The 26,516-nt window shown below is 41.9% G+C and overlaps 2 protein-coding genes across 6 annotated transcripts; both read left to right on the top strand.

Annotated features, from left to right (window-relative positions):
• Positions 1 to 1,207: 1,207 nt before the first annotated feature.
• LOC106805940 (solute carrier family 25 member 38-B-like) lies at positions 1,208 to 11,637 on the top strand. Of its 3 annotated transcripts, none has more exons than XM_014807731.1 (10): positions 1,208 to 1,791; positions 1,990 to 2,102; positions 3,506 to 3,593; positions 3,741 to 3,811; positions 4,957 to 5,065; positions 5,365 to 5,434; positions 5,900 to 5,998; positions 6,512 to 6,678; positions 10,290 to 10,382; positions 10,663 to 11,637. In XM_014807731.1, the coding sequence occupies exons 1-10, from the start codon at positions 1,732 to 1,734 to the stop codon at positions 10,687 to 10,689; spliced, it is 897 nt and encodes a 298-aa protein (XP_014663217.1). In that variant the 5' UTR covers positions 1,208 to 1,731; the 3' UTR covers positions 10,690 to 11,637. The 3 variants fall into 3 exon arrangements, with proteins under 3 accessions (XP_014663217.1, XP_014663218.1, XP_014663219.1); XM_014807732.1 differs by lacking the exon at positions 10,663 to 11,637 and adding an exon at positions 7,288 to 7,358 and having other exon boundaries at positions 10,290 to 10,374; XM_014807733.1 differs by lacking the exon at positions 10,663 to 11,637 and adding an exon at positions 7,288 to 7,345 and having other exon boundaries at positions 10,290 to 10,372.
• A 4,758-nt stretch (positions 11,638 to 16,395) lies between these two features.
• LOC106805942 (sorting nexin-6-like) lies at positions 16,396 to 21,138 on the top strand. Of its 3 annotated transcripts, none has more exons than XM_014807734.1 (3): positions 16,396 to 16,445; positions 18,349 to 18,472; positions 18,750 to 21,138. In XM_014807734.1, the coding sequence occupies exon 3, from the start codon at positions 18,770 to 18,772 to the stop codon at positions 20,021 to 20,023; it is 1,254 nt and encodes a 417-aa protein (XP_014663220.1). In that variant the 5' UTR covers positions 16,396 to 16,445; positions 18,349 to 18,472; positions 18,750 to 18,769; the 3' UTR covers positions 20,024 to 21,138. The 3 variants fall into 3 exon arrangements, with proteins under 3 accessions (XP_014663220.1, XP_014663221.1, XP_014663222.1); XM_014807735.1 differs by lacking the exon at positions 16,396 to 16,445 and adding an exon at positions 16,480 to 16,552; XM_014807736.1 differs by lacking the exon at positions 16,396 to 16,445 and adding an exon at positions 16,957 to 17,064.
• The last annotated feature ends 5,378 nt before the right edge of the window (positions 21,139 to 26,516 follow it).

Genomic DNA, 26,516 nt, shown 5'->3' with positions numbered 1-26,516 from the left:
TATATATATATATATATGGTATACATATATATATTATTTTGTATTTTCAGTTTCATACAATTAAATGCGCTTCTACCTTCTCTACACAGTAGGCCTATCATGAACACACAGACATACATAATTATTATTATAACCGAGATAAAACTAATAAAATATTGATTGATTAAGGCAATATTAGATAATATAGCATAATATAGAAGAACATTCATATGATTTACGCACTTTATTCGCAAATTGTTCTCCCCACCTTAAATTCCTTCGGCTCTCCCCTTCTCCCTCTTTCTGTCTATCTCTCGGTATCGCCCTTCTTATATACGGCTCTCCCTCTCTCCTGGAATAGAAATTTCTAACCAAATAAAAAAAATTTCCTCACCAGGTTGCGAGACTAACGTCAGTACACAATTTTTTTAAATGAACTTGCGATGCCTGCTATTTTCTTGGGTGTAGTTATAGCTGGGGTTTCTGGGGTTTAGGGATAGCTGACTCGATGACCCTATGGTCTTTCGCTACCCCTTCACCCCTCACATTAATGTTTTCTGTATCATTGTATCTTTGCTAATTGTGGTGATAAATAAATTTTTTGAATTGAATTGAATTGAGTAGTACGCCGTAGTACGTAGTAGCAGAGCATATAAATCAACAATAGTTGATTTATATGCTCTGGTAGTAGTACTCTTATCTTACCATCTTTTTCCATCTCATTTTTGACAAGGCGCCAATAGATAAGAATGATATTCTTCAATTTTGTCTATGATTTCATTTGCCCAATTTTTTCCCCATATTTTAATTGTTGTAACAATACTCTTCTCATTAAACGTTCTTGCTCTAAATTAATTATGTATTAACATTAATTTTTTATAATAGATTTTGTCAAGAATTGGTATTAGTTTTTATTATACCTGGGCTATAGCTCAACTCTTAGAACGATTAGTGGGGTTTTACTATGTGCACCTAGTAGCTAATCATTTTGAAAGCCTTCCAATAATTGTATTTCCTTTTTTGTTAGGTTTGTCCAAGTTTTACTATTATTTAATATAGATAGGAGTATCGTGCACTCATATAATTTCACTCTAGCTTCTACTGTGAAATTGCCTTAGTTTTAGTAGTTTTGGGTTAGGGTTTGATTTAGTCATTGATGACGAACAGTCAGAACCTTTAGTTTCTACGACCACTACTAGATGGCAGCAAAGCCGGGGTGAGAGTAGGGTCAGAGATCACCGATTTACCGTTCATTCGTTTTTCGTGTAGCGAGTTTGACGAGAGTTCATAAATGAACCGTATGTGCTGTTTTCGATGTTTTGCGTTGTTGTAGGTCCTAGTCGTTGTGATCGCCGGCTCAAGCTTGTGATAATGATTCTCTATTTGATGAGAATATATTACATTGATTATTCGGACACATAACGTTATATTGTATTATATAACATTTCTGTCTAACGTCATTAGGATTAGCTCCCTATCAAATTAAACCTGCGCGCTTCCACGCAGGCACCCACTCAGTGAAGGTGTCGAACTAGTACTAGTAGTAGTACTAGTACAGCTGCTACAACTTACAAGACCGTGAGGCTTGTGCCTATGGTAACTCGGCCAATAATACTCACGCGAAGACGCTGGAGTGGCACTGCTGCGAGCAAACTCATCACAACGTTCCCACAACCCGAGGGAATTAGTGAAAGTTGCGGTCGTTTTGTGCATAGTACAGTCTGCTAAATACTGGTACTTCCAATCGGGCTTATGACCGTTAAGGCCCCAAATCTTACAGATTTGCGAGAAAGAATGGATGCGGTGATTTCTGTAAGTGTTTATATTTATTAAATTTAGGCAATGCATTTTCATGATCAATTGCGGGGCTTTCCCCATAGAATAGATCATGCCGTCTAACGTAAAATCTTGCAATTGCAATATTGGGCATTTATGTCAAATTTTAATAGCATACTATTGCACTTTCTGTTTGTTAAGGATTATTATTGTTTATTTATGTTCCTTTTACAGAATCCTTTAGTGAAGTCATTTGCAGCAGGATCATTTAGTGGAACATGTTCAACTGTCATATTCCAGCCTCTGGATCTAGTAAAAACTCGAATACAATCTCCTGGGTCAGGAAAGTATGTCTATGTGCTAATTGTACTTATATATTATATATTATTGTATTTACTATAAGCACCAAGCATCTCTCGTCTTCATATTGATGTGTACCGACTCTGGTATCACGTACACAGCTGGTATAGTTGCCACTTTCCAAATAATGGAAATGGCATAGCGATTACACGAACATTTCTCTGCTACCATTATGACTCGCTGCACTGACACGGTGTTTACTGCACTACACACTACTAAACATGCGACTGGCACTGTTGCTGAAATTTAAGCCAGTGGCTGCTAGCGTTTTTGTGCCGCCACTTTTTAATTGAGTACACCGCCAACTCACGCAAAGTATACATAATCTCTTTAAACGTTTTACCAAATAGCAAGATAATAGCAAAGACAATCCAAACCTGCTCGTGACTACATTGAGTGTAGACAGAGTTCTGAAACACTTTCTGAAAGAGAGATACTGAAATCTGAACACAAACTCCAAGTTTCCATTGATACACATTCATCTATCAATGTAGTTCCATTATTTAAGTAAATAACAAATAATATATTATACTTTAGTGGGAATAATCTGTCATGCTTACTCGATACTATAAAATCAACCACTTTTCACAAATTATTGTCTCAATTGGCAATTACGATGAGGATATAATAACATGTTTTTCAATTAAATAATGGGTTTTAACCTATTATGCGACTGGAAATGTGTTCTTATATCCTCATCATAATTCCTAATTGGGGTTAGAATTTCTCTTTCCCTTGCATCTATTGATGACTATTCGGCACTATTATTAATGATTCCGCAGCCTGCTTAGCAACAATCAATCATGCAGCCACACTTCCATTATTTAGAATTGGTGTTACTATGTTGCTACCAGGCATAAGTGGCAGAGTATCTCCAGGCCAACACATATTGTGCATGTATATAGGTATAGCAGAGCATTAATAAGAGTTGTAACATGAACATGCCTACAGATACAGTATAGGTTTCTTCATCTCTATATGTTGACGTATATATATATAAAAATGTACACGTGTTTATGACAATTGGTTAGTGGAACTACGATGGAGCCTTGATGTTGTGATCCACATAGTATGCAACATAAGGTTGTACTCAGAATACATTTGAATACAATTGGTGCCTTTGTTTATCTGTTACAATATGGGAAGTTTTTAAAACAGGCAAATTGTTAAAAAATATGGCACTGTTTCCTCGACGTGGCCCTGCCAAATTTATGAATCTGGTTTTTAATTTTAGCATTAAACGTTCTACAGTTGTGTGAAAGTCTGCTGTATGGCCTTTTACTATAAACAGAACCGTCACTGATAACTGTTTATAATAAACCATTTTACAAACAATGTCACCTTCATCACTGTCGATCGTTTAAACATTGACTCGGATTTTCTGTTTTAGAACTAGTGGTGCACAAGGTCTGCTCTCTGTGATCGCTCAAGTAGTCCGTAAGGAACGCTTCATAGGTCTGTGGAAGGGAATGACACCTGTGAGTACTCCCATCTATATCGCCAGGACGAGAGCTTTCAATAACTGCTTCAATTTGGTTAGCTGTATGTTTCTTGTAATATATATATATATATATATATAAACATATATGGGTTATGAAAAACACCTTTGTTAATCTATTTTCCAGTCGATAACGCGCACAATACCTGGTGTGGGCATTTATTTCTGTTCACTGCACTGGCTCAAGACAAATATTGGGTATGGTGTAATTAGAAGTAGATAATAGGGAAGGAGTGTGACTTCAATAAACTTGGGGAAATTCGTCATTTACTAGCCTTAGAATACCTACGATTTACTACGCATAACTCAACCAACTTGAGCTCAAATCATACACAGTACATTTGCCTAGCATCGTGCAAAATTGTTTCCTCGTATACACCCGCAATCCAGAGATACAGACTAAAATGTACGACACGATTCTCCATTCTGTTGCCAGCAAACCGAATGTATAACCCGCCTAACTTGAAACAAAAGGCAGCTACAAACGACTCTTGTGCACTCTTGTGCCCTTGGTGATGCGGTGTGGCTCGCTGGGAGATTGGAGCTGGAGCTGCTGCTGATTGTGGTGGGCGTGCGTGCGTGGGGGGCATACCAGCTGTAAATAGGTCAAAGATTAGCTCGCCGAGTGTTGCGTCGATGTCCAATCTCCCAGCGAGCCACACCGCATCGCCGAAGGCACAAGAGTGCACAAGAGTCGTTAGTAGCTGTCGTTTGTTTCAAGTTGGGCGGGTTATACATTCGGTTTGCTGGCAACAGAATGGAGAATCGTGTCGTACATTTTAGTCTGTATCTCCGGATTGCGGGTGTATACGAGGAAACGATTTCGCACGATGCTAGGCGAATGTAGTGTGTACGATTTGAGCTCCAGTTGGTTGAGTTACGCGTAGTAAATGGTAGGCATTCTAAGGCTAGTAAATGACGAATTTCCCTTGTTTATTGACGTCACACTCCTTCCCTATCTACTTCTAATGTAATTGATGTTACGTGTTAAGGTAGCAAACGTTGATGAGTCATAGTGACATTACAGTTACAAACTGTTTGTTAATCTGATTAATACAAAGGTAGATAATAAATTGGGCAACTATAAATCAAATGTGAATTTTAGTATTATGTAGCATGCATGCATAATTCTGAAATTTTCTATCTAGTTAGTCCTGATATGAACTTCTCCACAGTGTTTGTTATGGATATAATGTCAACATAATTTCTCTGTTCTCTCTGTTTCTCTTTGTGTTGTATGTGCTGCTCTATCAGATCTACAATCATATACTTGTAGATCATTTAGCCTTTATAAATATATATACATATTTTATACCTGTACATTCTCCTTATTATTATTATAGGCCTGTAGACACACACTCCCCTCTCCAGACAATCGGTATTGGAGCAGGAGCAAGGTGTGTTTCTGGAATTGCTATGCTCCCCTTTACAGTCATAAAAACACGTTTTGAGGTAATTATGCTTTTTGTATTAGCAACACTGTGAAAATATGGATACATTTATTCATGATGACATGGGTAACATGTGATAAATGTTGATGATTTTTGTTGTTATTGTTTTACGTCTTTAAATATATATTTTGTGAAATTTAAATATACGTGAACAATGTTATGCCAGTCCCAATCAATTGTTCGAGATATCTGAAGAATAAAATACTTAACACTACATTTTTAAAGCCTGTTTTGACTATTAGTCTGTAAAAGAGACTCCAGTGGGTGGCGTGTTGTTTTAATGTGTCACTTCTTTTTCAGAGCAACTACTTCCAGTATAGAGGGATAATCCATGCTCTTAGGGATATATATGCTAAGGAGGGTATAGCAGGTATTGTTTCTTCTTCAATTTGCTGTGATGGCAAGTTAGCTAGAGACTACAAATTAGCTAAATAAGAACTCAGGGGTGGGACTGCTCCTATATTTACCATTTTTTCTTGTGTTTTCCACTTTATGTGTTTTCTACTTTGAGTAATCTATATATTTTCCAGTTTATTTCGTAAAACCTATATTTTTATATATATATGTTATCAAAGGCGAGCCTTAAAAATGTTGAAAATTAATATTTTTAATTATTAGCAAGTATACACTAATTACTAACTGTAAATAACTTGCCTTCTTAAAATGACATTTTATCTGTAAAATTGTTTTAGAAAACGTCTGTTTACGTCAACGACTAGTTATATCAATCCACCTGGCTAGATGGTTATAAAACTTTTGGCATATACTATTTAATACAAGTCTGTTTTTATATATCTCTTTAATGTTCAATCAGCTCTGGTTTTCTCTTTGCCAGGTCTATACAGTGGGTTTTCAGCGACCCTGCTGCGTGATGCCCCGTTTTCAGGTCTCTACCTCGTATTTTACACACAAGGAAAGAAGTTGGTACCACATGGTAATGCCATCATCTGTTTCATGCAATTTCTACCCACATGATAGAGATAACATGTTTGAAATTCGTCTGTATGCCATATATGCAGATTACGCTGCAGGTAGAACGTTTCTTTTTGTCGAGTAAAGACTGTTGTGGACATTTCCCTCTGAGGTGTGTTCGTAGTTTGGCTCACTATCGATACCCAACCTACATATAAACTCTGCTGAACCACATACAGGACAACCTGAAGCAACCCAGACGTTCCACTATGCGAAAAATAATTGATCTATCTGCCTGACTTGACCTATATACAGACTTGGATATTGTTGCTAGGCCGCGGCCGAACTCACCCTGTCTGTACATGTACGTCCACGTGTACACGCCAAAATGTCATCATGCTAGTAACTAGTTTTTAAAACGTCCCGTCGCCGATTAAGTAGATCTGCCGCCGTTCACGTCAATCGAATAGTTGCGAGTCTCCCCAGCAGTCTAGGACTGACCGGCGTCGCTCGCTTTTTGTGTTGTGTCGTGCAGAGGCGATGGACAGCAACTACGTTCCCCTGATTCACTTCGGATGCGGCGTGTCGGCAGGCGTCCTGGCGTCTGTCGTCACGCAGCCCGCCGACGTCATCAAGACGAACATGCAGCTGTTCCCGCGACGGTTCGATACCGTGTTCAACGCGATCGGCTTCGTGTACAAGGTAACTCGCTGTCCCACCGCCGACGCATCCTGCCGTTTCACATTAGGCCAAAACAAAATATATGTGTGGTTACCGTTACATGCCGGAAAAAATAGGGTAGGTAGGTAGGGAAACCATTTTATTTTCTTGACATGTTTTATTTACGAACCATGTCCGAAGGATGTGTGTTGTGCCTTTTGAAGCAGGAACTGTCCAATTCATTTTATTTTTTTTATTTTTTACTTTAAGGAAAATTGACAATAAAATGTTTAGGGTCGCTGGGAATAAATAGGGTCGGTCGGGAAACCGTAACCACACCTATATTTTGTTTTGGCCTTATCGCTCTATTATAAACCTGGAAGACTAGTCGCCAATCTCTTTCTGTTGTTGCTCAGAACGTGAGCGAGTGGACAATGAGTCGCACTCCGGTACATCGATCGGTCGGTTGAATGGGATCCCGCTAGAAAATGCCTGCGGGTGCGAGCCGACGCCGAGAAAAAATGTTGGCGATTTTCTCTGTGCGAGACCGGTGGTATTCTTCCACGTTTATAGTAACCGTTACCTGACTGTCCTTGATCAATGCAGGCTGTTCCTGTTTCACCTTGGTGTTTCTCTTTTTTTGTTTTCCAGTTGTATAATCCCGTGTGTCACCTGGGGCTGACCCGGGGACGTTTAAACATAATGTGAGGTAAGGTCGGCAGGTATGTTGTAAATAAAACTAATAAAACTGATGTGCATCGATTAAGTTAGCAGGCCGTACCCCACGGAGGCAGGGCAATTGCATGCAGTTAAACTGCATCAGCCTTGACGTGTGTGTGCGTGCTTGCATAAGTGTGTTTGTGCGGGGGTGATTGTGTGTGTGTGTTGAGCATATGTACGTGATTGTTTCGGCCTAGAAATTAACAAGAGTTTTATTTTCACAGCCATTTCACCAGAGAATGGTTGGAGAAGCTTTTTTCTGTGGCCCACCACTAATGTGTTGGGCGTTTTGTAATTCTGTGATTTTGTAAAACGACCTATTGTTACTGAAACATTATGGGATTTGAATTTCCTGAATATTTAACAGTGCAGTGTCTATCCAGTTGTGTACTTGTATAGGAAGCTCCTGTCACATAATGTACGTATAGAAAGGGCTGTGTTTTCATGATTGTAAAGACGTAGTGCAATGGTTGCAACAAATTCCATAGACCCACGTAGCTGCATAAACGTCCACGTCTTGATATTTATAGGCACATGTCCTGAAATATTAATTACCTCGATCAATTATCGTGCGCTATATTCGCACGCATGCTAAACAATAGGGTGTTTGCAACGCCAATGGCTATTCTTGCTCCTACTCATACTAGATCCAAAAAGTGCATTCCTATCGTAGTTGTAGGCTTATTGACCTTTGACCTGTTAGTAATAATAAAATTGTGGCATAGTGACTCAATTAATTAGCAAAGTAACATCCTGACATGAGATTCACTAAAGAGACATTTTCTAATAAAGGAATTTAAATTAAATTTGTCGAAAATATGTGAGGGTTGCCCTATTTAAAGTCTAAACGTAAAGGGGGCTTATGTCGAGCTTGCGAGCCGACTCGACTGGAAGCAACTGGATTTCGAGCAACTGGAAGCGATCAGCAGCGACTAGTTGCGATCAGTTGCCCACTGTTCTATTCCGAGCAACTAGTGGCAGCCAGTCGCAGACAGTCGCGTCGCAGTCGATCGACCTAAGCACTGCAGTCGCCGTGAATTGCAGCCAGTTGCTTCCAGTCGAGTGATAGCAAGCCCGACATAAGCCCCCCTTATGGCGATTGCTTGTCAAAGGCTTTGGATAGGTGCATGGAAACGTATTGCTGTTACAGTGTAGTGTTGCTTGCTGCATGCAGGGGCGTGTACAGGATTTGTAGCAGGGGGTTGGGGGGTCTAACCGTAACCAAAACTTGCGAGCACGCGAAGGGGGGTCTGGGGGGTCCTCCCCCAAACATTTTTTGAAATTAGACCTCAGATACGTTTTCTGCGCGAGCCTGGGGGGGCTCCGCACCCCCTGGACCCCCCCCCTTCTGTACACGCTCCTGGCATGCTGATAACAGACTTAGTTTAAAAAAGCTGTTTCTTTTTATCAGATGTAGTTCAGTACCCTCGTATTTGTGTATGGTAGTAAAAAAACTAATCTTTTGGGTTGTACTAGTACTACATGTTACAAGTGCTGGCATATGTGCTGTTCCTACCCGCTCCTGTGATCCTCTTCATTGCGTTTGATAACTACTGTACCTGGTGCAACTTAACAAAACTAGTTTACAAAATCAGATGGATAGTCATCAGAAGTAGATAATAGGGACTATAGGATAATAGGGATAATAGACCCTATTATCTACTTCTGATAGTCATGCAAATGTTTCTTTTAGAAAATTTTTATAGACGTTCAGGAAAACCAGAAAATCTATGACCAAGGCTTAGATAGGGTGATTCTTTTACTAATATAGTTTCCTATGTTACCTTGCTTATGTATGTGATTATGAAATGAATTATTTTCTAATCAGAAGATTTCATTCTATTCTGTATAAAGTTGTTTACATAAGTAACAATTATATTTTCAGTAATCTATCTTTTTTCTATTTTAGATTTCAAGGAGGAAAGAGTAATAGTTGTCTTCACTTTATCGTGTTGTTGTAGTCCGTTTGTGTTGAATGCTGTACGTGAGGTGCTCTGGATTCAAAATTAGAATGTGTCTGTGTCATAGTGGGGCCACCGTGTCCTTGCATGCCATGCTTGCCGTCTCCTTGCCTGCCAAGGCAGATGCCATCAACTTTATGATTAGGTCAGTTAGGGTCATGTGTGTCATTTCAGCTATAAATCTGGTTAGGTGCACATAGCTAGCAAAGACAACAAATAAACATCCATTGGTTATACTACCATTTCAAACATTTTCTAGTTCAGGTAAAAGCAGTGCAGCTTAATATTGTGAGTGATCAGGCTGACTGATGTAGACCCCTTTCTCTGTAGTATGGGGGGAATTGCTTTGGAAAAATGTCTCGATGAAGTCACTGTTGAGTTGTTTAATTGTAGGACTACTGAGAAATCTATAACATTTTAAATGCTAGTACCATCAGCTTAAGATTAAAGCCCCTCATACGTGTAAGTTGGAAATAAGGAGAACTTTTTATATGAAAATCTCTGTAATCGGTTTATTCATCATTTCAATTATTAAGTATATGTGCTATGTTATTGAATTAACTGACGCAACAGTGTATTTTTTTTCCAATAATTTCAATTTTTATATATATAATATGTGTGTGTGCGTGTGTGCGTGCGTGTGTGCGTGTGTGCGTGCGTGTGTGCGTGTGTGCGTGTGTGTGTTTGTGTGTAAAAACTTTTTCGTGGATTGAATGTTATTGGAAACAGATCGAAAACTCATAACTGTAATGATAAGGGCAGAACCCTGGCTGTGAGCCCGTGTACCTCTTCGATGACAACTTTTGTCAAATGTAGAGATGACTTCAGTCGTTGATAATCGGTTGGTACTTTGTGGATTCCCTCGAGGAGAGCTTTCCAGGCAATTCACTCGGCACCTGGGGTCTGTCGTGTGAGACCCTAATGTTAGTTACAGTGCTGATCTGAATGCTGACTGTTTGTGTGCATTTGCAGACCTATGGACTCGATGGTTTCCTTAGAGGGTTGCTACCTAGAACGCTGCGGCGCACACTAATGGCAGCTATGGCATGGACATTCTATGAATCCGTAAGTGTCATGTTCAATATTGGTGTTTTCTCGGTCTGTTTTTGTTGAGTTTAGATGTGAATCTCATAGGGAATGAGGTGCTGCCACCTGCTGGGCACTGTTACTTGGTTGGGTCTGTGTGAATGACGAGGGTAGTAAATACTTGTGCAGATAATTTGTCGGTAAATTTTACCATTTCACTGGGATTTCCCATAGATACACGCTGTGATTGTGGGTTACAATGTGTTAGTTCTGTCAGCTTATATTAAGTGTGTTGTTTGTATCCCTGTTATTTTGATAGGCTATGAAGAGGATGGGACTGTCATAAACATCGTTTTGAGGTGTAGTTGTGTGATCTGTTGCTGGACAATTGGCTGTGATGGTATGTCGAGCAATGAAGGTGCTGCCAGAGATAGTTGACATTGTACTTGTCCCTCTACGTGGTCCTCAGAGGAAAAATGAGGCATAGTGGAGAGACAGCTGCCAGAAAAGATGCACAGTGTGCCTTGAAGTGCATGAGGTGTTGTGTCACAACACCTCATTGCTCACACTCACAGTTGAAACTCAGAACAGCTGAACGTAGGACGACGGTTTAATGTAATTAGCGTGATGCCACTTAACGTAGCCAGTATGTGGGTGGACTTGATAATGATGCTACTGCTGCCATTGGCATGATGTAGAAGTTGGTGCAGGTTCATGACATGGATGTAGCGTTGCCTCATTTAGTCAAAAATGTTATATGAGGACGAGTGTACAGCTGAGATAATTTGTAAAATAATATGATTTTGGTCAGATTGTTGTGCATTTTGAATATGCATATAGTGTTGCCCTATGTTACAATTATGTAAAATGATGTATTGTTGGCACGAGAGGATGTAAATTTATATACCAAATTAGTGCTGATCAACTGTCAAATCATCTACTGCGATGTGCACAAAATTCTGTGACACTTTCGAATGTCACTTTGTAATGTGAGAACTTTGAAGGTGCATGTTGAACACTGTAAAAATGTAGAGGTGGTTGAGTTGGTGTTCTTGTATGCTATATTATAATATAATATTAAAATAATTATTTTATTACAGTCTTTTGAAATTTAAGTCTCACTAACTTACCAAGACAATTTTAATATTGTAGCATTACCAATATTTCTTGCTTGTGTGAATTTCGAATATATAAACATTGCTTTAATTTGCAATTATTTTATCATTGATTGAAGCATGTACTTGTATTCTAATTAAAATGAATAAATAATCCCCAGTTGTTGTGAAGGAAACAAGTAATTTTATGACAATATTTATTAGTACACGTTGTTTTGGTTCTTGTGGCTGTGATAATTCTCAGGTCAGTTACTATGAGCTTCAAGTATTGGATATTATAAACATGGACTTATGGGGCACTACTATATGAGATGAATTGCTGAAACCGTACGAAAAGGATTCATGGCAAGAGATTGTCTTTTGACACGTGACCGCTATTAAATCACTACAGGTTCATTAGCCTGTTAGGTTAGAGGATGTGACGCATTATTGGTTGCATTGTTATGCAAATTGTTACAAACAATTTGTACAAAGAAATTGTTATGCTCTGCTATTTCTACTGTTTTCTTTTTCTGATAACTTTCAAAGCACCTAGATTCCTTAGATCTATTAGAAATCTAGTTCTTAAAAAATATCCTCAGCAGGGCAGAAATTTTCCTAGTTCAGGGAATTTTGCTTAAGGTGCCCTCACACAATAGCGTATGCTGAACACCTATGAGTTGCGTGTGAAAATATATTTTTATACGCACCAAACGCAACCCAAATCAGCAATTTTGTTGATTTCTAAAGGCCCCGTACACACCATAGCGTATCGCTGAATACCTATGAGTTTGCGTGTAAAAAATATTTTTATACGCACTCAAAACGCAATCCCAAATCAACAATTTGTCAATTTCTAGCCTATTTCAACCTATGGTTGCGTGTGAGTTGCGTGTGGGTTGCGGTGATGAGTTGCGGTGGGTTGCGTGTGGGGTTTACGTATGGTTGGCGTGTGAGTTGCGAACTGAGCTTATGAATCTCCGCAATATCTGTCGATGCACCTGCGTACGAGTTGCGTCGAGTTTGCGTGTGAGTTCGTGCAGAACTTACGAGATTGCGTTTGAGTTGCGTTCAAAACTTACCAAGTTGGCGTTGGACCTGCGTGCTAGTTGCGTTTAATTGCGCGATGATCGTCCACGTGGTAAAATCCTGTGAATAAAAAAACTCTAATAACGGTACAAACTGCGATGTCGGAGTCTTGTACCCGAGGCCAAGGTTGGCCGCAAAGTGACTGGCCAGCTTCAGTGCCAGGGTTCAAGGGGCAACACTCTGTAACTTCGTGTTTTGGCTTGGTGATGCGAGACCAAAACCCCCTTTCTCCCCGTTAGCAGCTCATCGTAACATCTCGGTGGCATCCTCATGAAGTTCTGAACTGCACCGTTGGTCCTCGTTCGCGACGAGCTCCACCAGAAGCTGGTCGTAGAGACCCAAGTCAAGGGCCTGCTAAATCTCTATGGTCTAACCCAGACTTCTCTCTTCTTCTTCTCTTCTTTCTTTCTTCTTCTTTCTTCTTCTCTTCTTCTTCTTCTTCTTCTTCTTCTTCTTTCTTCTTCTCCCCCTTCTGTTTATTCTATTCTGTAATGTGTTGGTGTGCTAATTGACCAGCATTAAACGATATCCAATAACAGCAAGAGGTAGCTCCATGTTGTCACCTCGGAGGTCGCACAAACAAGCTGAACACCGATCTATGACAAGGCGCCAACTATTTATACCATTTTCTCAACCACGACATGTAGTACGCAACTAACAACGCACTCAACACGCAACTAATAGGTTTGGGGATACGCTGGGAATACGCAGCAGATAAGGTTGGGGTACGCTACACCAACGCAACAGGATGCGCAACAGGCCACGCAGCACACGATCTCGCACATGATCGCAACAGGGTAACGCAAACATTCGGCAACAATTACGCTACCAAAATCCTGGCCGATTACCTCAAATTTGGACCTGCGATCACCTGCGTTCATAACTTATGAGTGCAGTACACTGTTGCGATCGTGTTGCGATCGTGTTGCGATACGTGTTTCAGTGCGTAGCGTACCTGTTGCGTCCTGTTGCGTATAAATTGATCGCAGCATTCGCAGAGAACTTTTTGACAGTTCAAAATTCTCTGAACTTACCTGCGTGTTCTGCGATCACCTGCGTGCTTGTTCGTACTCAAACCTAATAAAACCTATCAGTTGCGTGTGAGTTGCGGCTTCGTAATATGTCCCCACTATTTTTATTGCGCAACCATACGCAACTGGTAATCGCTATGTGTGACGGCACGCTAACTCTATTCAACGCTAATGGGTGCGTGTGGGTTGCGTGTGGGTTGCGAACATGAACTTGTGTAATCTCCCCGCAATACTGGCGATCACCTGCGTACCGAGTTGCGTGGCGAGTTGCGTGTGTAGTTGCGCTGCAAGACATTTCACGAGTTGCGTGTTTGAGTCTGAGTCAAACTTTACCAAGTTGTATTGTGACCTGCGCTGTAGTATGCGAATATCGGTCACGTTGTAAAAAACCTGTATAATAAACTCCATAAATATCGGCATCTCTCCAGGGTCCAAGTAATGATGAACCGTTGTTCTCCACACGGTCGAGCTGCTGATTCTGTAGACCAGGGTAGCGTAACCTCATTGAGATTGTGGCAGGCAAATGCAGTTTGCATACAAGCTTGAAAATTTTTGGAAGCATGTCTGCGAATGGTAGCGCAAGCATAAACCTGGATCGTTGCGCTAGGATTGCCAAAGACATTTTCCAAAACCCTCCTGGCACGGAAGAGCCGTAATTGAAGATCCTGTGTTATCAATTCCAGACCACGGAGTCCGTCAGGGCTTCATCAATGGTCTCTCTGAGGTGAATGCAATCGTCCCGATGAAGTAGTAGGGTACATCCTGGGTCATTCGTAGAGGATGTGGTCGTGGAATCGCGAATGTTCATCCCCTTCCCACATTATTCCTTGCAGCTCGCAGTTTTTTTTTATTGTAGATTTGGCGTCTGATCGAAGACCTAAACCACCGAAGTCCTGCCCAGATGAATTTGTAATCAGCATCTACGAGGCCGAGGATCACCACAGAGTAGAACCCCTTGTAGTTGTAATACATGGATCCACTGTTGGGGGGACACCTACATGCCACGTGCTTCCCATCTAGGGCCCCACATGTATGGGGAAAGTTCCACCTCTTCATGAAGTTGTCTGATATGGCACGCCATCCCTCAGGAGTGGTGGGGCAGGTCATCACCTCCTCCATGTACTCATCAATGATGGCTTGGCAGACCTCACGGACCACGACTGAGATGGTGTTGGGTGGTACTCTCCATCCGTACTGCATGTCGGAGTACTTGGTACCCGAGGCCAGGTGCCGCAAAGTGACTGCCAGCTTCAGGCCAGGGTCCAGGGGCAACCTGTACTTGGTGTTTTGCTTCGTGATGCGAGGACCAACTCTCCGTAGCAGCTCATCGTACATCTCGGGGGCATCCTCATGAAGTTCTTGAATGCGCCTTGGTCCTCGTTCCGGAGCTCCACCAGAAGCTGGTCGTAGAGACCAAAGTGAAGGCGCCTGCTAATCCATGGTCTAACCCACACTCTTCTTCTTCTTCTTCTCCCCCTTCTGTTTATTCTATTCTGTATGTGTTGGAGTGCTAAATTTACCAGATAAAACTGATGTCCAATAACAGCAAGAGGTATAGCTCCATGTTGTCGCCTCGGAGGTCCACCAACAACGGACACCGATCTAGAAAAGGCCCACTATTTATACCATTTCTCAACACGCATGTAGTACGCAACTAACATGCAACTCACACGCAACTAATAGGTTGGATACGCAGGGCATAGGTTGGGGATACGCTGGGAATACGCACAATATGTTGGGGGTACGCTACAAACGCAACAGGATTGCGACAGACACGCAACACGATCGCAACATGATCGCAACAGGTACGCAACACATTCGCAACATGTACGCTACCAAAACCTGGCCAGATACCTCAAATTTGGACCTGCGATCACCTGCGTTTATAACATAGTTGTGTACCAGTTGCGATCGTGTTGCGATCGTGTTCCGTGCGTAGCGTACCTGTTGCGTCCCTGTTGCGTATGGATTAATCGCAGGCATTCGCAGAGAATTATTGAACTGTTCAAAATTTTTGAACTCTTACTCTGCGTGTGTCTGCGATCACCTGCGTGCTTGTTGCGTACTTCAAACCTATAAAACCTATTAGTTGCGTGTGAGTTGCGTTCGGAACTTATGCCCACTATTTTTTATTCGCAACCATACGCAACTGGTGATCGCTATGGTGTGACGGCACCTTATATTAGTTAATTGCGTGTGAGTTGCGTTCGGAACTTATGCCCACTATTTTTTATTCGCAACCATACGCAACTGGTGATCGCTATGGTGTGAGGGCACCTTTAGAAGTGGGAGCGCTGAACAAGCTGCGTTTACACTGTCGATTTTTTGTCAGCAAATCGTACCTATGTCAAGTGCATTCCAACTTGCCCCCGACTTGACCCAAGTGCATTCCAACTAATCGGCTGAAATTTGATTGTGTTGGAGTTGGAGTCGGAGTCAAGTCGCCGAGTTGGAGAAATAGAACGTGTTCTATTTTGCACGACTCGGACGATTTGCTGACAAAAATGAAGAGCAACGCTTCGCAATTTATTTTTCGATTTCGCAACAACATCATACGATACACTGGCGCCCACAGGTCTTAAGAAAGTAGAAGCACAGAAGGATAAAATTCTCAGTGATAATAAAAAGCAGGCGCGCTGCATGCTAGGGGGAGTATGGGGTCATGCCCCCCCCCCCTACAAATGTTTGAATGGTAGACGTCTGGAGATGCAATCTGGTGAGTCTTGCGAGAGAGATTTAGAAAGAAAAAGGTAGAAACACAATTTTTTAACCCAAAATTTACTGGAAGTACTGTGCTTCCAGTGCTTCTATCTGCGGGCGCCACTGATACGATACACTACAATACACTTCCGGGAGGTGGAGCAACATGGCGCGCCACATATGCATAGGTGTGTTCATATTTACCACTATGGTTTTACACTATAAGTATTTTCCGCCATTTCTTCTGAAAGTGTTCATTAGTAATTAGTTGATGACTCATGGTTGTTTGTATATTGTACGTGTTGTCCATATATGGCGGTATATTTGTTTAAATGAAGGTGCCTTCACACCAAATTAGTTAGTGAATGGTGTATAACGTTGGAACATATTGTGAAGGGAGTGACTGATTCATTGATGCTCAACTTCAAGGGGTCGTTGTCGTATCAGGTACTACAGATGGTACATATGATATATGTATACACAAAGTGTACCAGACTTATACTACAGAAGTGTACCTTAACCCTAACCCTAACCCTATCCCTAACCCTAACCCTAAACCTAACCCTAAACATACCTCATATAAAAATATAAACGTAATACCAAACAACCTAAAACTACCTATCTGTAGTACCTGATACGACAACGACCCCATCTTCCTCATTGACCGGCCAGTATTCGTCTCGTTTCTGAAATGACCAAATATGAATATAGGTTTCAATTTATCGCATCTCTACGCCAAGAAATTCGTTGTTCATGCTTAAAGCAGGATGTACTATAGAAGTTGCGCTGGTGAATGTCGTAGGACACGTACGTACTAGTAGTAGTACTATCTATGGTACTACATAGCACAGATTATGATGTTGAATGTTGTGAGCAAGTGAAGTGATGGTGCCGGCTGTCACCACACTACAGGTCATTCATGTACGACTCGTTACTTAGACTATGGGTACGACGTGGAGTGACGCTCCCTTTTATTCCGTGATTGTACACAGGTCCATTTAAAGCTTTGTTTTCACTACCGGTACTGACGCTGAGAGGGTCTATGTCCCCCGGGGTACTGCCGGAACGTACCCTGGGTACGGTACGGTATACCGAAACGTACCCTGATACTATCTAATATGCCGGACCGTATCTCGCCTACTCCACTGACAAGTCTAGGGAGTCGTCTACGCCTACTCCCTAACCTGAACCCGAACCCTAACCCTAACCATATCAAATAGTGACCAGGGTACGTTCCGGTATACCGGACCGTACCCAGGGTACGTTCCGACCGTACCCTGGGGGACATAGACCCTATGAGCGGTACTGACTTCATGCAGTCAAATTGGCGAATTGTACCAGTTTCACTGTTGTACAACCGTCAATCGGCAGTGTAAATGTAAAAGTCGAGTGACCAACTGGCTGGGAGGTGGAGGGTTAGGAGATTAGGAGATATTCTTTTTTCCCAACTCGGTATTGCTGAATTGTATAGGTTTTTGCCATGCGGGCCACTCATAGAACAGCAATCAGGAGGTGTGTCCCTCTACCTAGGGGAGAGCACGTTTTTGCCATTGGCGCCACGCTGCTGGCATAGAATACTTGCAAAAATGCGTATCCGCATTGCCCTGCACGCACACTACGGGCCGGGTCAAATGTTGAAACGTTTGCCCCCTCGCGGTAAATAACGTAAGAGCTTTAAACATATGATAATATATAGAGATGTTGGTAGAAAGAAGAAAAACGCCAAGTTGCCTGCATAAAGTCGAAAGTGTAAACCCAGCTTAAGATGCAAAATTCTAAATTTGGCATGTCATTATTCAGGTGTGCTAGGGTGTGCTAGGGTGTGCTATAGGTGTGCTAATATTATGTAAGCGCGACATGAGTCTATAAAACACTATCTGCGGATTAGGATAATACACAATATTTACATCAACAACAACAACAGCAGCAACAACGTCAACAATGAAAAAAAACAGCTACAATAACAACATAATTAGTACATTGGTTAGTTATTAATTTTATATTCATGTGTTGAGTGTGGGGGGGTCGTATATATGAGCAACTATTCTTTATTCTACACAATAATGCTGGTCATACCTCGTGCTTTTTCAGACTCGCTGATGTTACATATGTGAGAAAGCTGTATGAGAGTCACAGAGACAGTTGATACGAAAGACAAAGAGCAAAGACTATTATTCTCCCCATTACACCCATTTCCGATCGGAGTAGTATATAGGTAAATCATTGTACTGTTTGGTGTAAACCTCTTTGTAAACCTTTTTTTAGTGTTAACTATATAACTAAGGCCAGTGTTAACTATATCAGCCATGGGAATGCAGTTCTCCTAGTAGAGGATTATTTGGCCTTAAATTGCCGAGAATCAGTAACTCTCTATAAATTTTCAATAAAATAAGCTGTACGTTTCCAAAAAGTGAAATTCGACGCACGTGCTCTTGAGGTTTACCCAATGCCGGGCGGATCGTGACATTGTTTTTCTCGCTCGCTCCCGGCAGGAGGCGCCACCGCGACGACGATGATGTCCCACGACGACGGCATCGACGACATGCCGGACCTGCTCGCCGACGACGAAGACATCGAGGAGACGAAGCCGTGCATCCTGAAGGAGCGCACGGACACGGTCGACCTGACGACGGACACCTCGCTCGTCGTCGACATCTCGGACGCGCTCAGCGAACGCGACAAGGTCAAGTTCACGGTGCACACGAAGACGACGCTGCCCGACTTTGCACAGCAGGAGTTCTCCGTCGTGCGGCAGCACGAGGAGTTTATCTGGTTGCACGACCGCTACGTCGAGAGCGAGGAGTTCGGCGGCTACATCATCCCGCCGGCACCGCCGCGGCCCGACTTTGACGCGTCGCGCGACAAGCTGCAGAAGCTCGGCGAGGGCGAGGGCACGATGACGAAGGAGGAGTTCAACAAGATGAAACAGGAGCTGGAGGCGGAGTACCTCGCGACGTTCAAGAAGACGGTGGCGATGCACGAGGCGTTCCTGCAGCGCGTCGCCGCGCACCCGGTGCTGCGCAGCGACCACAACTTCCGCGTCTTTCTCGAGTACGACCAGGACCTGAGCGTGCGCGCAAAGAACAAGAAGGAGAAGTTCGGCGGCTTCCTGCGTAACATCACCAAGTCGGCGGACGAGGTGATGCTGCACAGCCAGCGCGACGTCGACGAGTTCTTCGAGCGCGAGAAGTCGTTCCTCGAGGAGTACCACGCGCGCATCAAGGACGGCACGGCGCGCGCCGACCGCATGACGCGCTGCCACAAGAACGTCGCCGACACCTACATCAAGATCTCGGGCGCGCTCGTGCAGCTGGCGACGGTCGAGAGCACCGAGCTCGCGCGCTTCCTCAACCAGCTCGCCGACGCCTTCGAGAAGGCGCGCAAGATCGAGGGCCGCGTCGCGTCTGACGAGGACCTCAAGGTCTCCGACACGCTGCGCTACTACATGCGTGACTCGTCGGCCGGCAAGGACCTGCTGTACCGGCGGCTCAAGTGCCTCGCCAACTACGAGAATGCGAACAAGATGCTGGAGAAGGCGCGCCTGAAACACAAGGACATCCAGCAGGCGGAGCAGGCGCAGCAGCAGGCGCGCGACAGCTTCGACCATATCTCCGAGATCGCAAAGTCGGAGCTCGGAGACTTCAAGACGCGACGGGTGCAGACGTTCCGCAAGAATCTGATCGATGGCGCGGAGCTGGAGCTGAAACATGCGAAGGCGCACCTGCAGTTGCTAAAGAACACGATCGGTATGTTGAAAGAACAATAGGGCGCAGAGTGTCGACAAGCCGGTTCGGTGGTCTACAACGGCGGAGATTGCGTTCGGTTTGTTCTGAGGAGCCGTGATACGCTGTGGCGTCTTCGCCGTTGTAGACTATTGCTTGGCTATGAAGATTACATGTTTGTTATTAATTATTAACCCCATCAATGCGGTGAAAGGTCCAGCGATGGATCGAGGAAATGGATTTACTTTTCTTTAAAATTGTTTGGATTTGTTCCGGTAGGAAGTGAACATCAGCGTATGAATAATTTTTACGTGTAGGTTAACCTGGCTGATTGAGCGTAACAGCAGAGCTCGTACTCTTAGGACCCGTGTAATGGTCATAGTTCACGTGAAATTGCATCGATCTATGGTGAGGCTCTTTCATACGCGGCGTATTTACCATTATGTATCGAATAACGTTGCAATTATTAACCTAAAATCGATGAATAAACTGCATGCATCACACTCGTATGCACATCATATAGATACTTCTAAACACCACAGATTGGGTTTTAGAATTACGTAGGTTTTTCGAGATTGTGAATTGATTGATCGTGAACGATGGATGTGATTGGAGCAGGGACTCAACATGTGACGTCAGCTAAGAAGTCTATTGGTTGCATTCCAGCCAAGCTAGGCGTGAATCGGCATCTTAAATGTGAATATGTATAAACTTTATAACTGTAATTGTAAGTGTAACTTTTCAACACTGAAATGCCATCCTACTTGAAATTAAATTGAAAGTGATTGACTCTCTTCAGGCAAAGTGTAGCATGGATACTTTACGTGTACTGGACGTTCTTATTGGAATCGGGTCGAAAAAGGTTTACAACAATATGATACGATGATTAGGCATGATGCTGGCTCGATTTTGAATGTGATGCATGTACATGTACAAGTAGTGGCTTCTTTCTAAGACATATAAAAGTCATTTCATAAGAACATGCATATTTTTATCCAGTCTGTCATATTTTTGAACTGCTGAGTTTATAGGTCAACACTATTGTCGTTGTATTTGTTTACATGATCGTGTGTACGTGTGTGTGTGGACATGTAATTGCAGTTTTCCATGTTTACCATCAAGCAAGTGGTTACTATCTATATAATAATTTGAGTAGTGTCGGTCTGTTTGTTCCTGTATAACTTCTAGGCGCGTTCACGAATCTAGAATCTCATGAAATTTTTCGTGCTTCATTCCTACGCATCAGGTTCGATTCTAACACTTTGCTTTTTGTTATTTATTGGGTTAAATGTTTAAAAAAAACATATTTAGAAAATCCAATGGAAAATCTCCCTGGAAAACATGCACGATTCAGTTCCCTTCTGCTAGGTGCGCTGGCTGTAGACTTACAAACACGCAACCACAGGCTAAGGGATACAGTAGTCTGTCACGTAACCTTGCAGTGGATTCGCCAGGGCACACATTTTTATCAGTATCATATATATATATAAATATATATATATATATATATATATATATATATATATATATATATATATATATATATATATATATATATGCGCTCATGAACGTACATCAACGATAGGTGTGCTTGTGCAGTCTTGGCATAGAGATGACATAATATCATGAGCATATGTATACTCTGGTTGTGTACTATATATAACCGAGTATATATATATTATAAGTGTTCATGATATTACCAACAGCCCGTAATACTATTATGGGTACGTATATATTATGGACTTTTGATAATAAATTATAGTCGCTTAATAGGCTCTCTATGATCTTTGGTCAAACTCAGCCATATTTACTAAAGGCATCCATCACCTATTCTTTAGCCCAAATTCTTACAGACGTATGCTGTTTGATAACAAGTATTCAGCACACATCAGGTGTAAACAGACAATAGTGCCGGCGGAAGAATTGCTCACTACACGGCTGTTCGTTGAACGGTCGCCAAAACAACGGACAGTACGCGGTGCACTGTCCAATAATATATCCAACAAGAAAATGACCATCGTCTGTAGACACGACCTCTGATGACTGAAAAGCTTCTCTGAAATGCCACTATATACCGCGTGCACACGAAATTATCATCATCATCATCATCATCATCATCATCATCATCATCATCATCATTATCACCACCACCACGATTATCATTACAATTATCGTCGTCGTCGTCGTCATTGACGTCTTCGCCGTCGTCATCGTCATCATCATCATCAACATCACCACCAGCAGCAGCAGCAGCAGCAGCGTCATCATTATCACTATCAGCGGAATCAGACTCAGGTCTCGTGTGAGCAGAGAAGAGAGAAGCTGGTAAAGTCTTGTCGAATGGAGACTTCGGATTACTCTCTTTGCGGGTATCTAGTTCATATAATACCTTCTGTTATGGTTCCGTAATTGAAACATGCTACAGGCTATTGTCGTGGCGAGTAGACTAATGTGCAACTTCTCTCTGCCACGGTTATTGCACTTGTTACCATGACTACGCAACTACAGCTGAAAGGTCAACGGTGGAAATATAGCCACTGGTAAGTTTCACATCATTACGTATAACAGAACATTACGTGAAGTAGCCAGCAAACACTAAAATTGGGGAGCATTTTCAGAACGATCGTTAGCATGAATACAAGTCCTAAACCACCGTCAAAAAAAACCTCTCAATGCTAGAGAAATCCTAATAATTTGTTCTTAACTCTACAACAGGGTCTATTCAAATCTCTCGTTAAAAAAAAGAACAAAATTACACTTCAATGACCACCAATATTGCATTTATATTTGATGTTCCTTTGTTATAAATGCATTTTTCATAAAAATGCCTAACGAATCTCACTCTTTGTACCGTATATATAAAAAAAACATTTACAAAACTGGCGATCATATTTTTTATGACGTGCCGTCTTAGCCATCGCCCACCCATAAACACACGATATTACGACAAGAATTACCCATCTACTTACTCATTTGTTATCTGAGGTTCTAGAAACTGTTTGCTATCACACCATAATAATGTTCATGTCATAATACCAGTTCTACGTTTTATCACGCGCAGCTGACGTTTTGTCGTGGCGTTACGATCGTTTTGACAATGCTCCCCAGATGTCTCTGGCGTAACCTGATCCAAATCACGAATCATGAGGCAGATGCACACAGTTCGACAACTGGCTCTTGGCATGAGCGATTTCATTGAATGCAGCTCGCTCATATTTCGTCACGAGGCAGAATGAAAGTACGCAAGTGATTGATTTCCCTTGCCTTTCTACATAATAGCAAAAACTCGCGAATTAATGCTTGCCTTAGTTGATTACTCCCGCATATATCTGCTAAATTGTATTGTATCTCTCTGATATATAATATACTATACGGTACATATTAGAGGTCCACTTACAAGAACCTCTAATATAATGGCATTAGCCACTGATATGAGCACGTCACTAGCAAACCTCCACTGTAAAATGTAGACCATCAGAATCTTCCTGGGATTTACGTGACGTGAGTTATTATAAGAACTGTTGGGGGACTCGGTGTCTCCTGCTGAGGGAACCATGGGCAAAACACGCACGTCCCCGTTGCTGATTCAGCACTGACATGGCCTCATGCAATATAAGCGGGTTCCGTATATTATATTAGCCTTAATTTGAAGAGAAAAACAATGGATTAGAAGGTGTGTATACAAAGTGTTTTATATAGAAATAAAAAAAAACCGGGACAGAAAATTTTATGTTAGTAACAGGATCCTTGTATTATTGTCTTCGTATCAAGTCAATATTTTACTAAAAGATTACTATGAATCGGGCCGGGATTTAGAGAAATCATCGTAGTCTCATCAGCGTAACGAGCGAATGTGGTTCGCGAGTATGTGTAATGTCACTACGATTTCCACAGAGTACAATGGTGTACATTTAGCGGTCACATTGGCATTTCTTGTTGTGACTGTTGAAAGGTATTGGGCATTTAATATAACACCATTATACAGTAGTACGATGGGTCTTCATTATACTAAATGACTCGGAAAAGATAAAAAGGAATCAAAATTTGTGAAATTTGCTTAATGGGATATTAATCATTGCAAGTAATTAATTTAACATCTTGTAGAATTCTAGAACGGCAAACTCGATTAGGCACCAGTCGCTGGTTTTGTGTTAATTGACAGTCGCTCTTATATGTTTAATTATGTTAGCTATACACAATTGAAAATTAACACGTATAACTATTGAAAACGTAAACTTGTGTGTGTAGAGAAAGGGTAGATGGAAGTTAGGGGAATGTTGTTTATACTTTATCAGCAAGTGCTTTGACCACTTCAGAGAAAAGTGGTATGCTGGTTCTCTGATTTGAGACGTCAACCAAAACTTCTTGAAGTTCTTGTTGCACCGAAGTTACGTCCATAGCGATATATGTTAGCTTAAGTGTCCTACGTGACTGAAATGAAAAACCTTCTAGTATTACCGATATGTAAATGCTTCAGCATCTACATTTGCAGCAACTGGCTAGTATTTCGATTTCACGACAGCTCTCGGGTTGAGTAAACATGGAATCGGTGAATGCAGAATGTTGGCCTGGTGATGCGGCCTGGTGACTTTTATACGCGATTTCAGAGAGTATTTTTGTTACGTTTTGCCACGTCCAGGCATTACCAGGAGTAAGATAATATAGTAAGATCCTATATTATCTTACTCCAGGCATTACTAGAGCGCGCATTGTCGGTGTCGTTATTGTACCTCGCTTTTTCAATATGTTTTGCTTTACCATACAATTATCGATATCAAATTCTATGAATGATCACGGGGAAGCTGTGCGAACCGTTGCTCTTACAGTGGAGCTGCCAGTGATTTGTCATCATCATTCAGTAAATAATTCGCTTATTGTGCGGAGAACTTTTCACTGCTCTCGGCCGCTCCACACAGGAACATGGCGCGCCCGTGTGTATGTTTGTGCGTCTGCCCATAGAGCACTGCGATTGCGGTTGCCGTAATTGAGATGTAATGTAGAGAAGCCATGCAGACGAAACGTTGTATTAAAATTGCATGCCATCATTAGATGTTTTGATGGGTAGAGAGACGCGTACCCGCGCGTGCGCGCGCTTGAGAAAGAGCGAGAGAGAGAGAGAGAGAGAGAGAGAGAGAGAGAGAGAGAGAGAGAGAGAGAGAGAGAGAGGGGAAGGGGAGATAAAGTCATAGGCGGATAAAAATATGGGAATGCGATATAGAGATTTAGGAGCCGTGGGCGTGCGTGAACGCGCTGCACGTAAAAGTGAATAGCAGCTCAAGCTGCCCGCTTCCGCGAGCCCCAGCGCATGTGAATGTATGCTATTTTATAAAATTACGGGACGGGTCGATACGACGCGTACGCCGCGTACGATACGACGCGTACGACGCGTACGATACGACGCGTACGACGCGTACGATACGACGCGTATTGCGTCGTTATCGTGAACTGTTTGCTGTTCGCATGTCATAACACTGTAAATCTATGTGTGGAACAAAGTCTGCAGTATCACCTTGTTTGTTTGTTTGGCGTGGAAGTATATAAATTTTGTGGGAATTCTCAAAATCCCTGTTTTATTGTTTTCTTTTGTGAGTAACCAACCATGCAGTGAACGTGTGTGTTTTTGTAGTCGACCGGTAAAAGTAAAACAACCAAAATAAGCTATATAACAAAACACGATTGTTTTATTGGAACCATTATAATATCCTCGCAGTTATTTTACACAATATTTTAATAGGTAACATTAAATAGTTTAATGATACATAATTTCTCTAAGTAACGGAGATGATTTACGTTAGCAACAGCTGGATTCGAACTTAAAACAATTTTATGTGAAACATACAACAACAAAATGTGTGTAAAAATGTTAGGTTATATATAGGTTTCTATAATTAAGCGCTGATTACTGTACATAGTATCAATGGTTCACATGATTTTCTCTCGATTGCTCGATGCCTCAATTACTCCCCTCTCTTACACAGGCACATAACGCCCAAATATATATATATATACACAAAGTCACAACTCCGCTCCGCTTCCTTCCCTACCTCCCCCCCCCTCCCGTCACTTGTTGCGATTTCGCCCAATAAGTTGGCGATTACATCAATAAATTTCAATTCAATTATTCAAATTGCATCCAATAGCCGCACTATTCTAGATGTCGTGACAAATAAAATTAAGGAGTGTTTTACTAAACAACAACAGTTTTAAGAGTAAATATCTAACAATCTAGAAAAAAAATAGTGCTTCGCGTACAATTCGTGTAAAAACAATCAAACGCTAATCGAAACTCAACGCAATACAGGCGTGACCCTAAAATGAGTAGAATATCGTGTAAAAAATAAATGTTGCACGACACAACTTGCATATTTATTCAATCTTATTGAAACGTCCCCAAATCGTGCATCATCGTTGCGTTGTCGCACGTAAATGACACTGTTACACATGGCTCTCTTTCTCTCTCTCTCTTTCGCTCTTTCTTTTTTTCTCTCTCTCTCTCTCTCTCTCTCTCTCTCTCTCTCTCTCTCTCTCTCTCTCTCT

Source organism: Priapulus caudatus, unplaced genomic scaffold (genome assembly GCF_000485595.1).
Source record: "Priapulus caudatus unplaced genomic scaffold, Priapulus_caudatus-5.0.1 Scaffold133, whole genome shotgun sequence".
Taxonomy (NCBI): Eukaryota; Metazoa; Priapulida; class Priapulimorpha; order Priapulimorphida; family Priapulidae; genus Priapulus; species Priapulus caudatus.
This window is presented reverse-complemented; position numbering and strand designations above follow the sequence as displayed.

Bases quoted from the DNA above. Each gene is read 5' to 3' on its own strand.
- LOC106805940 (XM_014807731.1), top strand. From the start codon at position 1,732: ATGACCGTTAAGGCCCCAAATCTTACAGATTTGCGAGAAAGAATGGAT. The intron at 1,792-1,989 runs GTAAGTGTTTAT...TTCCTTTTACAG, and splicing joins GAATGGATGCGGTGATTTCT to AATCCTTTAGTGAAGTCATT. The intron at 3,812-4,956 runs GTATGGTGTAAT...TTATTATTATAG, and splicing joins TGGCTCAAGACAAATATTGG to GCCTGTAGACACACACTCCC.
- LOC106805942 (XM_014807734.1), top strand. From the start codon at position 18,770: ATGATGTCCCACGACGACGGCATCGACGACATGCCGGACCTGCTCGCC.